The 15,168-nt window shown below is 43.3% G+C and overlaps 1 protein-coding gene across 1 annotated transcript in view; it reads left to right on the top strand.

Moving 5' to 3' along the window:
* prkdc (protein kinase, DNA-activated, catalytic subunit) overlaps positions 1 to 15,168 on the top strand; it is a 300,538-nt gene that overhangs the window by 218,643 nt on the left and 66,727 nt on the right. The window contains 5 exon segments of the mRNA XM_085992889.1: positions 6,073 to 6,171; positions 6,324 to 6,534; positions 11,711 to 11,900; positions 12,514 to 12,723; positions 14,226 to 14,338. Of these exon segments, the coding sequence (XP_085849015.1) occupies positions 6,073 to 6,171; positions 6,324 to 6,534; positions 11,711 to 11,900; positions 12,514 to 12,723; positions 14,226 to 14,338 (823 nt within the window).

Below are 15,168 nucleotides of genomic sequence, written 5' to 3'. Positions count from 1 at the left end.
GGAAATTAAAAACCAGAGCGTGTCAGGAAGGGGCAAAAGGTATGGAGTAAAAGGTAAAGTAATAAAAAGGGCAAAAGCAGGAACTAAGTGTCACAAAACATATTTGAAAGTTCTCTATCTGAATGCACGTAGCATTCGTAACAAAATAGACGAGTTAATGGCACAAATAACTACATATGGGTATGATCTTGTGGCCATTACAGAAACATGGCTGCAGGGTGACAATGCCTGGGAATTAAACATACCAGGTTATTTAACGATCAGGAAGGACAGGCAGGAAGGAAGGGGAAGTGGGTGGCTATGTTAATAAAGGAAGGAATCACTGTAATACAGAGAAATGATATTGGGTCAAAAGATCAGGATAATGAAACAGTTTGGGTGGAGATAAGGAATAATAAGGGGAAAAAAATACCAGTGGGCATAGTCTAGGCCTCCGAACAGTTGCAACTCTGTTGGACGGAGTATCAATCAGGAAATAGTTGAGGCTTGTAATAAGGGAACATCTATAATTATGGGGGATTTTAACTATCATATTAATTGGACAAATCAAATTGGGCAGGGCTGCCTTGAGGATGAGTTCATTGAGTGTATTAGGGATGGGTTTCTTGAGCAGTATGTAACTGAACCGACCAGGGGGCAAGCAGCCTTAGATCTGGTCCTGTGTAATGAGACAGGATTAATTAAAATGTCCTAGTAAAGGATCCCCTTGGAATGAGTGACCATAACATGGTTGAATTCCATATTCAATTAGAGGGTGAGAAGGTTGGATCTCAAACAAGCGTGCTAAGCTTGAATAAAGGAGACTATGAAGGCATGAGAGCGGAATTGAGTAGAGTGGATTGGGAAAATAGATTAAAGGGTAAGACGATACATGATCAGTGGTGTACATTTAAGGAGTTATTTTACAACTGCCAAAAAAAAAAATTCCACTGAGAAGAAAAGGGTGTAAAAGAAAAGACAGCCATCCGTGGCTAAGTAAAGAAATTAAGGATAGTATTCAACTAAAAACAAGGGCATATAAGGTAGCCAAATCTAGTGGGAGGATAGAGGATTGGGAAAGCTTTAAAAGACAGCAAAAAATAACAAAAAGATTGATTAAGAAAGGGAAGATAGATTATGAAAGTAAATTAGCAAAAAATATAAAAACAGATTGTAAGAGTTTTTATAGTTATATAAAAAGAAAAAGGGTGGCTAAAGTAAATGTTGGTCCCTTAGAGGATGAGACCGGGAAATTAATGGTGGGAAATATGGAGATGGCAAAAACACTGAATGAATATTTTGTATCAGTCTTTACAGTAGAGGACACTAAGAATATCCCAACACTGGACAAACAGGGGGCTATAGCGGGGGAGGAGCTAAACACGATCAAAATCACGAAGGAAGTGGTACTCGGTAAAATAATGGGACTCAAGGCGGATAAATCACCTGGACCTGATGGCTTACATCCTAGGGTCTTGAGGGAAGTGGCGGTAGGGATTGTGGATGCATTGGTAATAATTTTCCAAAGCTTCCTGGACTCAGCAAAGGTCCTGGCAGACTGGAAAACTGCTAATGTAACACCCTTATTTAAAAAGGGCAGTAGACAGAAGGCTGGATACTATAGACCGGTTAGCCTAACATCTGTGGTAGGTAAAATTTTGGAGTCCATTATTAAGGAGACAGTAACAGGACATTTGGATAATCATAATTTAATAGGACAAAGTCAGCATGGTTTTATGAAGGGGAAGTCATGTTTGACAAATTTGCTGGAGTTCTATGAGGAAGTAACATATAGGGTGGATAAAGGGGAACCAGTGGACGTAGTGTATATAGACTTCCAAAAGGCATTTGACAAGGTGCCACACAAAAGATTATTGCTTAAAATAAAAAATCACGGGATTGGGGGTAATATTCTGGCATGGATAGAGGATTGGCTATCTAACAGAAGGCAGAGAGTTGGGATAAATGGTTCATTCTCAGACTGGCAATCAGTAACTAGTGGTGTTCCGCAGGGGTCAGTGCTGGGTCCCCAACTCTTTACAATCTATATTAACGATTTGGAGGAGGAGACCGAGTGTAACATATCAAAGTTTGCAGATGATACTAAGATGGGAGGGAAAGTAGTGAGTGAGGAGGACATAAAAAACCTGCAAGGGGACATAGAGAGGCTAAGTAAGTGGGCAGAGATTTGGCAGATGGAATACAATACTGGAAAGTGTGAGGTTATGCACTTTGGCAGGAAAAATCATAGAGCAAGTTATTATCTTAATGGCAAGAAACTGGAAAGTACTGAAGTACAAAGGGATCTGGGGGTCCTGGTGCACGAAACTCAAAAGGTTAGTATGCAGGTGCAGCAAGTGATTAAGAAGGCCAATGGAATGTTGGCTTTCATTGCTAGGGGGATAGAATATAAAAATAGGGAGGTATTGCTTCAGTTGTACAAGGTATTGGTGAGACCGCACCTGGAATACTGCATACAGTTTTGGTGTCCATACTTAAGAAAAGACATACTTGCTCTCGAGTCAGTACAAAGAAGGTTCACTCGGTTAATCCCGGGGATGAGGGGATGGACATATGAGGAGAGGTTGAGTAGATTGGGACTCTACTCATTGGAGTTCAGAAGAATGAGAGGCGATCTTATTGAAACATATAAGATTGTGAAGGGGTTGGATCGGGTGGATGCGGGGAGGATGTTCCCGATGATGGGTGAAACTAGAACTAGGGGGCATAGTCTTAGAATAAGGGGCTGCTCTTTCAAAACTGAGATGAGGAGGAACTACTTCACTCAGAGGGTGGTAGGTCCATGGAATATGCTGCCCCAAAAAGCTGTAGAAGCTACATCATTACATAAATTTTAAACAGAAATAGACAGTTTCCTAGAAGTAAAGGGAATTAAGGGTTACGGGGAGCGGGCAGGAATTTGGACATGAGTCTAGGTTTGGATCGGTCATGGCCCTGTGGGTAGCGGAGCGGGCCCAGGGGCCGTGTAGCCTGATCCTGCTCCTATTTCGTGTGTCTAATTCTGTTAGATTCAGGAGATGGTTCTGTGATAGTAGATTGGCGGTTAGGATCAGATCAGCCATGATCTTATTGAATGGCGGAGCAGGCTCGAGGGGCCGATTGGCCTACTCCTTCTCCTATTTCTTATGTTGCCAGCGACGCTCACATCTCAAATTAATAAATTTTTTAAAAAATGGAATGGATGCATTTTTCTTGTTAAATATACAGATGACAGTAAAATATGGAGAACAGCAGGGACAAAAAAATCAGCAGTCTGTAGAAGGGATGAGATTGCATTACATCCACAAATGTGCATACTGGATGTAAAAAATAAGCAACATGTGTATTCACTGAAAGTAGCAGAATTGTCTTGGAGAGGGACCTGGGAATGAACGTAGCATGGCGTGTTTCAATGTCGAGATGATGTGGAGTAGTAATTGAAATTGAAAGGGAAATCATGTTTGACAATTTTGAGAAAGTAACTAGCAAGGTAGATGAAAGGGAACTAGTGGATTTAATATATTTGGATTTCCAGAAGACATTTGATAAGGTGCCACATAAAAGGTTGCTACGCAAGATAAGGGCTCATGGGGTTGGGAGTAATATATTAGCATAGCTAGAGGATTGGTTAATGGACAGAAAACAGAGAGTAGGGATAAACAGGCTGGGGGCAATTTTGTGAATGGGAGCGCATTGGAGGCGGGACTGCTGTTTGTCGGGTCAATGTCCTGCCGATTTGTGGCCAACTCACGCTATTTTTCCCTTGATTGACCTTGTTAAGCCCGCCCAGAGGGCTTAGCAGGCCAATTAAGGGAAAGCCAGTTGCAGAGTACGTCAACGTATGACGTTTCATCTGTCAAATTTTTGACAGATGAATTGTCATCGTTTGACAGCTCTGTGAAGCTGTCAAACAGTGACAATCTCTGCAGTTTGATGAGGTCTTGCATACAAGACCTCATCAACCTTCTTTCCTTTACAGAAATGAGATGTTTGTTGCATCTGAGAATGCAACGGCCGTCTCTCATCTGCAACACGGAGGTGCGAGACTCTCCGCATACAAACCAACTGAAGCCTGCAGGAAGAAACAAAGGTAAGTACACTTTTAAAAACACTTTGCACTTACCACAGATACTCACCTCTACACTCCTGCATCCATCACTTACCTTCACACCACACTTTGGCACCCCGAGCCCCGCAGACCCTCTACTTGCCTCACTGAGCTGACGGGTTTTGGAGCCTTCGGGAAGCCCGCACATGTGAGGGCAATAAGGGGATAATCCTATTTTCTGCCTGTTAACTACCTGTTAACAGGCAGTTAATAGGCTTTAATCCCTTCCCACCTCCAAGGAGACGGGACCCAGTGCGGGACAGCTACTCACCTCCTTGGAAGATGGCATGGAGGCGGGTTGGGGGCGGATTTGGCACCCGCCCCCAAATTCTGCCATTTTCCCAGCAGTCCAGCCTCCCCAGGGCTGGCAAAATCACCCCCGTTATTTTCAGATTGGCAGACTGTAACTAGTGGGGTGTCGCAAGGATCAGTGCTTGGGCCCAGCTATTTACAATCTATGTTAATGACATAGATGAAGGGTCCGAGTGCAATATATCCAAGTTTGCTGATGATACAAAGCTAGGTGGGAAAGTAAGCTGTGAGGAGGACACAAAGAGCCTGCAATGTGATATAGACAGGTTAAGTGGGTGGGCAATAAAGTGGCAGGTGGAGTATAATGTGGGGAAATGTGAGGTGATTCACTGGTGGGAAGAATAGAAAAACAGAATATTTTTTAAATGGTGAGAAACTATTAAATGCTGATGCTCAGAGAGATTTAGGTGTCCTCGTACAGGAAACACAGCGAATTAGCCTGCAGGTACAGCAAGAAATTGGGAACGCAAATGGCATGCTGGCCTTTATTGCAAGTGGGTTGGAGTACAAGAGTAAGAGAGACTTGCTACAATTGTACAGGGCCTTGGTGAGACCACTCCTGGAGTACTGTGCACAGTTTTGGTCTCCTTATCTGAGGAAGAGGCGGTGCAATGAAGGTTCACTAGATTGATTCTTGGGATGAGAGGGCTGTCCTATGAGAGATTGAGCAGATTGGGCCTATACTCTCTGGAGTTTAGAAGAATGAGAGGTGATCTCATTGAAACATATCAGATTCTGAGGGGGATTGACAGGGTAGATGCTGAGAGGTTGTTTCCCCCTGGCTGGAGAGTCTAGAACTATGGGGCAGAGTCTTAGGATAAGGGGTCGGCCATTTAAGACTGAGATGAGGAATTTCTTCACTCAGAGGGTTGTGAATCTTTGGAATTCTCTACCCCAAAGGGCTGTGGATGATGAATTGTTGAGTATGTTCAGGGCTGAGATAGATAGATTTTTGGACTCTAGGAATCAAGGGATATGAGGATCGGGCGGGAAAGTGGAGTTGAGGTCGAAGATCAGCCATGATCTTATTGAATGGCAGAGCAGGCCTGAAGGGCCATATGGCCGACTCCTGCTCCTAACTCTTACGTCCTTATGTTCTTAAATAAGCAAAAGGAATGTTGGGATGCAGAGCCAGAACAGCGGGGTATAAGTTTACAGAAGTTAGATACTTTACAATGCAACCCATGCTCTGAGCCATCGGGGTTCAAAAGGGACATGCATGAAGAGGATGCAGAGAGCAATAACATGAATGAACCGAAGTTTAAAGGGAATGAACTATCAGGAAAGATTAGGGAAGCTCAAGCTCTTTGGTCTGGAGAGAAGAAGGTTAAACGAAGACCTCATCAATATATGAAGTACGAAATGGTAAATAAATACATTGAACTCATGGACCCAGAATAATATGACCTTTTCTCATCCGAGATTTTTTCTTCTGTATTAATCAGGAAACTAAAACTAGACTAAACCATACTGAAAGCTCCTAGATAAGGCTTCAGACTGAAAATAAGTAGATCAGTTCAAACTAGGTATGTTCAAAAGTATGAATGAAAACATAATTATTAGCTAAGAAAACTTGCCCCCAATTTTATGGTACAGAAAGTCAGCAGGAAAAAATGTTCTATTTATTAATGTTTTTTGAAGTGAATCTGTTAAATCTCCTTCCCTCTCTGCAGAGACCCAGAGAGTCAATCTGATCCTGACTCCAAAGAAATATACGTGGCAGCAACAGATGCATTACTTCAGGGATTGACTGATGAAAATCCTGCGTTACAGTATGTAACTAATCAGTTATTTGTAAAAAGATTGACAAGAATTGGATCATTCATAAGTATTCACAGTTCCTTTAGAATGTTGTCACTTGGCATTGATTACTTTTGAAATAGGGATTTTAAAAAAGGAGATTTTTGATGTGCTTTCTTTTCAGATTGCATGTTAGAAACTTTTGGAGTCATGAAAATAGGCTTCCAACTGGCACCCTAGACAGAATGATGGCCATTCTTGGATCATTGTATTGCAACAAGATAGAGACCCAGTACCTCAGTATAGCCACCAATGTGCTGCTTGAAATGACGAGCCGCAGCCCCGACTACAGCCGAGAGATGTTTGAGTATCCCCTATCTGAATGCAAGTTTCAGGTAAATACAAGAAGCTTGTTTGTTATGTTAGTTTAGTTTTACATTTATGTTTTTCTAGATTCAGATGTAATTTAACCTTTTGAAGACTGCAAATGCATTATTGCTACTACAAAAACTGCATAGACCAGAGTTCACAGAGACCTATTTCATAAGTTCTGATATAGAATAGAAATTTCAATTTTTTAAAATTTGTTGTTGAGATAGGTGTGATGCGGGCAAAGCCAGGATTTATTACTCATCCCTTGTTCATTTGCATACTGCTAATAAATTAGATCACTTTTTTTCTGATGAGATTTGATTAGATTTTTCATAAAATAAGTGACATAATAAAACTCACTACGCACTTGGCTCGAGTATAAAGCAAGGCTTTAATCAACTTGTTTCAAAACATGGAGATCTAGTTATCTTTCACTAGTTCCTGTTTACACAATGTCCTGGGAAAGCTGGGCCCACGCCAGAGTATTTATACTCCTTGGACGGCGCCACCAGCTGGCCATCCAGTGTTATTTCATGAGTCTTTCTTCATGGATCATAAGATTCATAACATTCTTCCTCCCTAAAGATTTGGAAGTCCGATGACTTCCTTTTAACGGATTAGCTGGACCACGAATAGCCGCAGTCTTTTAGCTTTTCGCTTGTGGCTGGAAGGTACGTCCCCCCGGACCGTGCCTGGGTCCCTGGGTTGCTTGATCCGTACTGGTAGGTCGACAGGGCCCGTGTCGCCTTGATCGACCTGAGGGAGACTGGGGAGATCGTGACTCCGGGTGCGGGTCCACACAGGCGCAGAGCTGGCTTCATTTTGTTTGATAGCCGGGGTTTGACTGGCGTCCTGGCTTCGGGTGGCCATCCCATGGGGAGCGCTCGGCTCCCTGAGTTGATCCGATGGAGTAGCCTGCAGATCTCTTGATGTCCCAGGTAGGGCGTCATCTTCAAAGGTGCACAGAGTGTCGGCATCATTACCGTGGGACCCTCTATCATTTGGGTCCGTGGGACCAGTTGGACAGGGAGCCAGATCTCTGAGCGAAACGGTGGACTCCCGGCCATCAGGGTACCGCACGTGCACGTAAGTGGGATTAACGTCCATTAACTCCACCTTGTCGACGAGGGGATCATATTTGGCAGATCGGACGAATCTTCGGAGCAGCACGGGGCCGGGAGCTGCCAACCATGACGGTAGGGACGTCCCATGTGTGGAGCGACGCTGGAACCTGAAGAATCACTCGTGAGGCATGATGTTGGTGGACGTAGAAAGAAGAGACCTGATGGAATGCAACACGTCAGGGAGCACAGTTTCCCACTGCTGGCCTGGTAGGTTGCGTGACCCCAGTGCAAGACGAACAGCGTTCCAAATGATAGCGTTGTATCTCTCAACCTGTCTGTTACCGATGGGATGATACGGTGTCATTTTACTTGTGGCGATTCCCCGTTGGGAAAGATAACTTTTGAGTTCGCTTGACGTGAAGGAGGGACCCCGATCAGAGTGGATGAAATTGGCCGTACCGCAAAGGGAAAAGACTTGATCGAGGCATTTGATCACTGTGGAAGTAAGCATATTGGGACAGGGGAAAGCAAAGGGAAAGCGTGAATATTCGTCCACCATAGTAAGTAAGTAGGTGTTTCGCATTGAGGAAGGCAATGGCCCTTTAAAGTCAATGCTGAGCTGCTGCATAGCGTGCATGAGCGAGCCAGCCAATGGACGGGAGAATTGCGCTTTTAACTCCGCACAAATTTTACAGGAGGAGCACGTTCTTTTCACATCTTCCGTAGAAAATGGGAGATTTTTAGATCGCACAAAGTGCAGCATACGGGTAACGCCAGGATGGCATAAGTCAGTGTGAAGATCCGCAAGAGTCGAAGTTGATATAGAAGAGCAGAATGCCCACGTGAGGGTATCCGGAGCCACATTCTCTTTGCCGGGTCAATAATGTATGGTGTATCCAAAGGCGGCCATTCCATCCTCCAGAGTTGTATTTTGTTATTCTTGATCTTAGTGCATTTCCGGTTACCCAGCATAAAGGCCACGGAGTGCTGATCGGTTAGAAGTGTGAAATGGCGACAAGCGAGAAAATGACTCCATTGACGTACAGCTTCGATGATGGCCGTAGCCTCCTTCTCGACAGGAGGATAATGGAGCTCGCTACCCTGCAAAGTTCTGGACAGAGATGCAACGGGTCGACCACCTTGATTCAAGGTAGCCGAGATCGCCACCTCTGTTGCATCGCACTCGACCACGAAAGGGAGATTTTCATCAATAGTGCGCAGCGTGGCTTTTTCCAGTTGTCGCTTGAGGAGGTTGAAAGCTGAAATAGCCGTTGCCTCCAACGGAAGTGACTTTGCGTGAAGCAGGGGCTGGACCTTATCGGAGAAGTGGGGTATCCACTTGGCATAATAGGCGAACATGCCGAGTGCCCGACTAAGAGAGCCGAGATTCGAAGGGGGAGGGAGCTCCTGAAGCGGACGAAGTCGTTCCGGGTCCAGTTTGATGACACCGTTGCCCATTCAGTAGCCAAGGATGTTGACTGATGGTACCGATTTCACAGATTTGGACTCATTTAAGATTAAGTTGCGACGACTGAGAACGTCAAAAAATTTCTGGAGGTTGGCATCATGCTCCTTTTGGTCATGACCAGCAATGGTGATATTATCCAGATATGGAAAAGTGTCCGTTAAGTTCTCCTGTTTGACTAGGCTATCCATTGCCCGTTGAAAGACGGCCACCCCATTGGTGACCCCAAATGGAAGGCGACAAAACTGGTAAAGCCGACCATTAGCCTCAAAGGCCGTATACTTTTTGTCAGAGTCCTTTAACGGTACTTGATGGTATGCGCTCTTTAAATCAAAAGTTGAAAATACCTTGTAGTTGGCAAGGTTATTGACCATGTCATCGATGCGTGGTAGTGGGTAGGCATCCAGGTTAATAGTTTGCGAGTAATCGATGCAAAGACGTTTCTTGCGTTGCTTCAGAGGATTTTTAACAACGACGATTTGAGCCTGCCAGGGAGATGAACATGGCTCAATGATACCGTCAGCTAGAAGGTGAGAGATTTCTGCCTCGATAAAGGATCAATCATCTTGGCTGAAACATTGTGATTTAGTGGCTATGGGCTGACATTGGGGGGGAAAGATTGGCAAACAAGGAGGGCTCGTCGAGCGAAGCGCCGAAAGCGCACAAAACGGTACTTTGGAAATAGTAAGCTCCGGCTTTGACCCTCCAAACTCGCAAGTGAGTCTTTTGTGTTGTTTCTGGAAATCCTGTTCCAGGAGCACATCACTGCATAGGTTTTTGAGTACCCCGAGCCGGGTGGAGAAATAAGTGTGGCCATTGAGAATAAGGTCGACAAGACAAAAGCCGGAAGAATTGGTGGTCAGTGTCGTCAGAGCCATTGCAATTTCCCTGTCCGAGGGGTAAATACGCAGTTTTAACTTACTGACAGCCTGCTCACTAATTAAGCTGTCCGAGCTGCATGAGTCGATTAGTGCGCTCAGAATGTGTCCATTTACCAAAACCTTCGTGGCTGCATGGGACAGACTTTGGGGGAAAACAGCTGTGATGGGAAGAGGGGCAATTTTACCCTTGACAGCTGTAACCTTAGTAGTGGTTCTTGGGGGAGGAGCAGTTTCATAGATAGCAGCTGCAAAACTAACAGGAGCTCTCGACCGGCATACCTTAGAAAAGTGACCTTTCTTGCTGCAATGATTGCAGGTTGTGTTACGAGCAGGACACAATTTCCTATAATGGAACGCACCTCCACAGAAGAAACACTTCCTTCCAGATTGCCAAGATGCCGCTAGGGCAGGGTCGTCATCAGTGAAGGCTTCTAGGGTAGGGTTGTGATCCGCTAGGTTAGAGTCATCATCAGTGAGGGCTTCCGCCCGGAGACCTATCGAAGGAGTCATTAAAAGTGATAGCAGCAGCCTGTGCATGAGGTAAAAGATAGGTATCTGCATTCCTCTTTGCTAAGTCCAGGGAACACGCCTGGTCAGAGGCAGCCTGTAACTCGAGGGTTTTATTCTCCAACAGACGCTGGCGTATGAAGGGAGACGTAATTCCATTAATAAAGGAATAGCAAATTAGCTCCTTCTGGTACTGCTCAGCTATGACCGCTTCAAGGTTACAATCCTTGCTGAGCCTGCGAAGCTTTTGAAGGAATTAGTCAAGTGATTCCCCGGGTTGTTGTCGAGTTGTGGCCAATAGATGCCGAGCAAAAATTTCGTTTGGGGCCTTAACATACACTTGCTGCAATATTAGGATAGCGGAGTCATAGTCTACACAGTCTTCGATATAGTCAAACACATGAGGAGATACATAATTGGCAAGTATCTCTAATTTATCAGGAACATTCTCACCACACACCCTGAGGAAGTTGCTGAAGGTACAATACCAGTGTTTCCATACCTTAGCAGTTGTAGGTGAATTTGGGTCCAGGTCAAGACGGGCGGGTCTGAGTAGTTTGTCCATGATGGATTGATTTCTACGCCGGAGTCCCCTTCTGCAGTTGAAGTCATAGCTGGCTGTTCCCGAAATCACTGAGCGTGGAGTCGATAGCAAGTTGATTAAATTGACGTAATAAAACTCACTACGCACTTGGTTCGAATATAAAGCAAGGCTTTAATCAACTTGTTTCAGAACATGGAGGTCTAGTTATCTGTCACTAGTTCCTGTTTACACAAGGAAAGCTGGGCCCATGCCCAAGTATTTATACTCCTTGGACGGCGCCACCAGCTGGCCGTCCAGTGTTATTTCATGAGTCTTTTTTCATGGATCATAAGATTCATAACAAGGCTGGCATTTTATTGGGTTTAGCTGCTTTTTTCTTCTTACTGTTACCTTACAATAAATATTACAGCAGATCCTATTCAGCCTGCGGAGCACAATGGGCCAGTTGCACACCTTCCAAAAGCTTATTCGAAAACCTGCTGTTAGAAATGAGTTGATGCCTTTCATTTTTGCATGCTTACAGGATGTTTTGCTGCTGATCCTGCTGGATACATAGAAGGATTATGTATATTTGCTCCGACAGCGTCTGTCCTTTATTTTTTAAAGCTGTTCTTTTTAAAGTAGTCATTGCTACGGGGCCATAGGCGAACCGAGTTCAAGTTTAATGTTTACCTCGTTTTGCAAAGTGATATTTATTGCACTTCACTCATTGTTCTACAATCTGCACTTTTTTTTTAGGATTATAGTATTGATTCAAGTTGGCATCAACGTAGTAGAATTCTTACACCATTGTTTGTGGAAACTCAAGCTACGCAGAGCAGTATTAGAAGCCCATCCCAAGAAGCATCTGCTACAGGTCAAACGTCAATAGGTGGCCAAATTAGGGCCACCCTAACCCATTATGAGTTTACAGCAACTCAGAACCCTGGTAAGTGCAACTCTGTTTGTATTTTTAATCTTTGTTGACACTGTTTATATAACATTTTATCCTAGGGTACGATAGTGTGGTGATTATGTTACTGAACTAATAATCCAGAGAATGTGGCTTCAAATCTCACCAGTTTGAGAATTTGAATTCAGTTTTTATAAATCTGGGAATAAAAAGACAGCATCAGTAAAAGTGAATGAAGCTTTCAGATTGTTGTAAAAACCCAGTTTGTTCATTAATGTTCTTAATGTCAAGGAAGGAAAGCTACTGTCCTTATCTGGTCTGGCCTATATGCGATTTCAGTCCCACACCAATGTGGTTGACTCTTAACTGTGTTCTGAAGTAACCTTCTAGGGATAGGCAATAAATTCCCGCCTTGCCAGGATATCCGTGTACCTAAAACCTGTGACTATAATAGTCCAGTTGGCTTTTTGCGTGTTAGTAAGGCTCGAATCCCAGTGCCTTTTTAACTTGACTTGTATTTTAATTTTACCCAATAGACCCTAAAGAAAATTATTGACTTTTGGGATCTGAGTTCCTAAATTGCCGATAGTGGAATGCTTTTTGACAAATATTCTAAAATGTTTTATTTATATTTGATGGCTCTCTCTAGGTGCATGGAATTTTAATTGGTTAACAGGGAGCAGTTTGGACACGTTTGCAGAATACTCCCTTCCATCCTCAGAATCACTGTTCTCTTCATTACTTGTGTATTCTAAGCGGAGTGAGAGGCCACAGAGAGCAGCTATGAAACCTGTTGGTCCAGACTTTGGCAAAAAGAGACTTGCTCTGCCAGGAGATGAGGTCAGCAGTAAAACAAAAGGTATTATTATTGGTTACATTTAGTATTATTATTGTATTAGAAATATCCACTGCTAATAACAGTTACTGAGACGAGTACTTCAAGGGACCATCCATCGCTGTATCCAGTTGTGGATAAGAGGACACAACAGTGGCCCCCGTACCAATCAGAGCCGTGATTGTTGATCCACCATGACGTCAACTAGAAGACCATGCAGCCTGGGTTATAAGGTTGTGACTGGGTCTGCTATCTGCCCTTGGATCAGGCCCTAGTTTTGCTACAGCTATACAAAGCCCTGGTTAAACCACATCTGGAGTACTGTGTACAGTTCTGGGCACTGCAACTTAGAAAAGATATATTGGATTTGGAAGGAGTATAGCACAGATTCACCAGAATGTTACCAGGGCTCCAAGGGTTAGATTATGAGGAGAGATTACATAAACTAGGCTTGTATTTCCTTAAATAGAAAACATTAAGGGGTGATTTGATTGAGGTTTTTAGGATTTTGAAAGGAATTCGTCGGGTAGATAGAGAAACTTTTTTCTGCTGGTAGGGGAGTCTAGGAGAAGGGGTCATAACCTTAAAATCTGAGCCAGGTCATTCAGGAGAGAAGTTAGGAAAAAAAAACAGAAAATGCTGGAAATACTCAGCAGTTCAGGCAGCTTCTGTGGAGAGAGAAACGTTAACTATGTTTCTCTCTCCACAGATGCTGCCTGACCTGCTCAGTATTTCCAGCATTTTCTGTTTTTTTTCCCAGATTTCCAGTATCCGCTGTATTTTGTTTTTGGAGAAGTTGGGAAACACTTCTTCACGCAAAGGGTGGCTGAAGTGCGGAATTCTCTCCCAGAAAAAGCAGTAGATGCTAGCTCAATTAATAATTTTAAATCTGAGATTGATAGATTTTTTGCTAGACAAGGGTCTCAAAGGATATGGAGCCAAGGCAGGTGGATGGAGTTAAGATACAGATCAGCCATGATCTCATTGAATGGCAAAACAGGCTCAAGAGGCTGCACTCTTGTTCCTATGTTCCTATATAAGGACATAAAAAGAGTGGAAAACAAATACAGGAAACTTTCGTTTATCCAGAGGTTAAATGTCCGGAAAGCTCTATCCACCGTCAAAATTCAGGAGTCGGTTCAGATCATTTTTTTTTCTTTTCGTTGCTTTTTTTCTCCAGTCAGGCTCTGCAAGGTCTAGCTGAAGCTGTTGCTTAGCTACAGAGACGCTTGCAGCTGCAGCCGACTGTTTTGAAGCTGTAAGCAACAGGGTTTGTTGCTTCACACGGAGCTCTCTCCGTATGTTTTAACATTGGCGCTGGTTTCTACGGCAGTTTTGATGGGACGGCAACAGCTCGGTCCAGTCAGTGCCGGATACCAGAAAGTTTCCTGTAGAATGATACAAAGACTCAAATAATTAGAGAGTGGGAGAAACAGTTTGACAGCATCAGGAAGACAGATAAGATTTTTTTTTGTTTGCAAGCAATGCCACGGGTGATCAACTAGTGTTTTTATGCATTACAATAGTAGCTGACCAGAGGGCGGACATCCTACGCTTGAGGCGTCGATTCCTGAAAGATCGCCAGAAAGAGAGCCTATTCTTTGCCAGAAGGAGCATCCACGAAAAGCATCTTGCAAAGGTAATTCTGCTTAACATTTTTTTGAAAGTGCCTCATCAGAAATAGCATTTAAAATGATGTTAACCACTAGACATTTTGTTACCAAAACATGTGTTTACTTCACAGCCGGGACTCAGTGTCTGCAGGCACCACTGTTTCCATCATAGGATGGACTCAGACATAGGGGTTGTTCTTTTTAAATAAACATATTATCTACTGGGACAATCTTAAATATTATAGTGCAGCAAACATTAGATTCACTATAATATGTTCGATCAAGATCTGTTTATCACAAAGATATTTGTTACGAATATTGTACATTATCGATAATCAAATAAAAAAAATTAGGGCAGGTTGATTTGAATTACACCTACAGAAATTCTGCACTAGCTGGTTGAGCCAGGATGACTATTGAAAGATTTGCATTTGCATTTATATAGCGCCTTTCATGACCACTGGACATCCCAGAGCACTTTACAGCCAATGAAGTACTTTTTGAAGTATAGTCACTGTTGTAGTGTAGGCTGGAGGGAGCTGAGTCCATTTGATTTTTAAAACACCTTGCCTGGTAAAAAGTGGTTCTAATTATAGTCATGGAAGTTCACCATTTCAGTCTTTGCTTCACTGGAAAGTCACTACTTGCATTGCAGTAACCCCCTGATTAGTACTTTTTGCCTTTGTAATGGGTAAAAATAGAGTTGGATGATTGTCTGTTATTGAAACTATGGACCTTTATATTTTACTGTCAACAACATTGAAATGAGCTTCATTACAGGTAAGGGTCTGTCTCCAGAAATACTTTTTTTGATCATCGTAGTTCACATCTGTAGGCTCTAAAATATCAGCTTGCA

The sequence above is a fragment of the Somniosus microcephalus genome, chromosome 7 (genome assembly GCF_052327205.1).
Source record: "Somniosus microcephalus isolate GS21.2 chromosome 7, FLI_Smic_1.0, whole genome shotgun sequence".
In the NCBI taxonomy this organism is placed as follows: Eukaryota; Metazoa; Chordata; class Chondrichthyes; order Squaliformes; family Somniosidae; genus Somniosus; species Somniosus microcephalus.
Note: the sequence above shows the minus strand (reverse complement) of the source record. Positions and strands in the feature narration are given on the sequence as shown.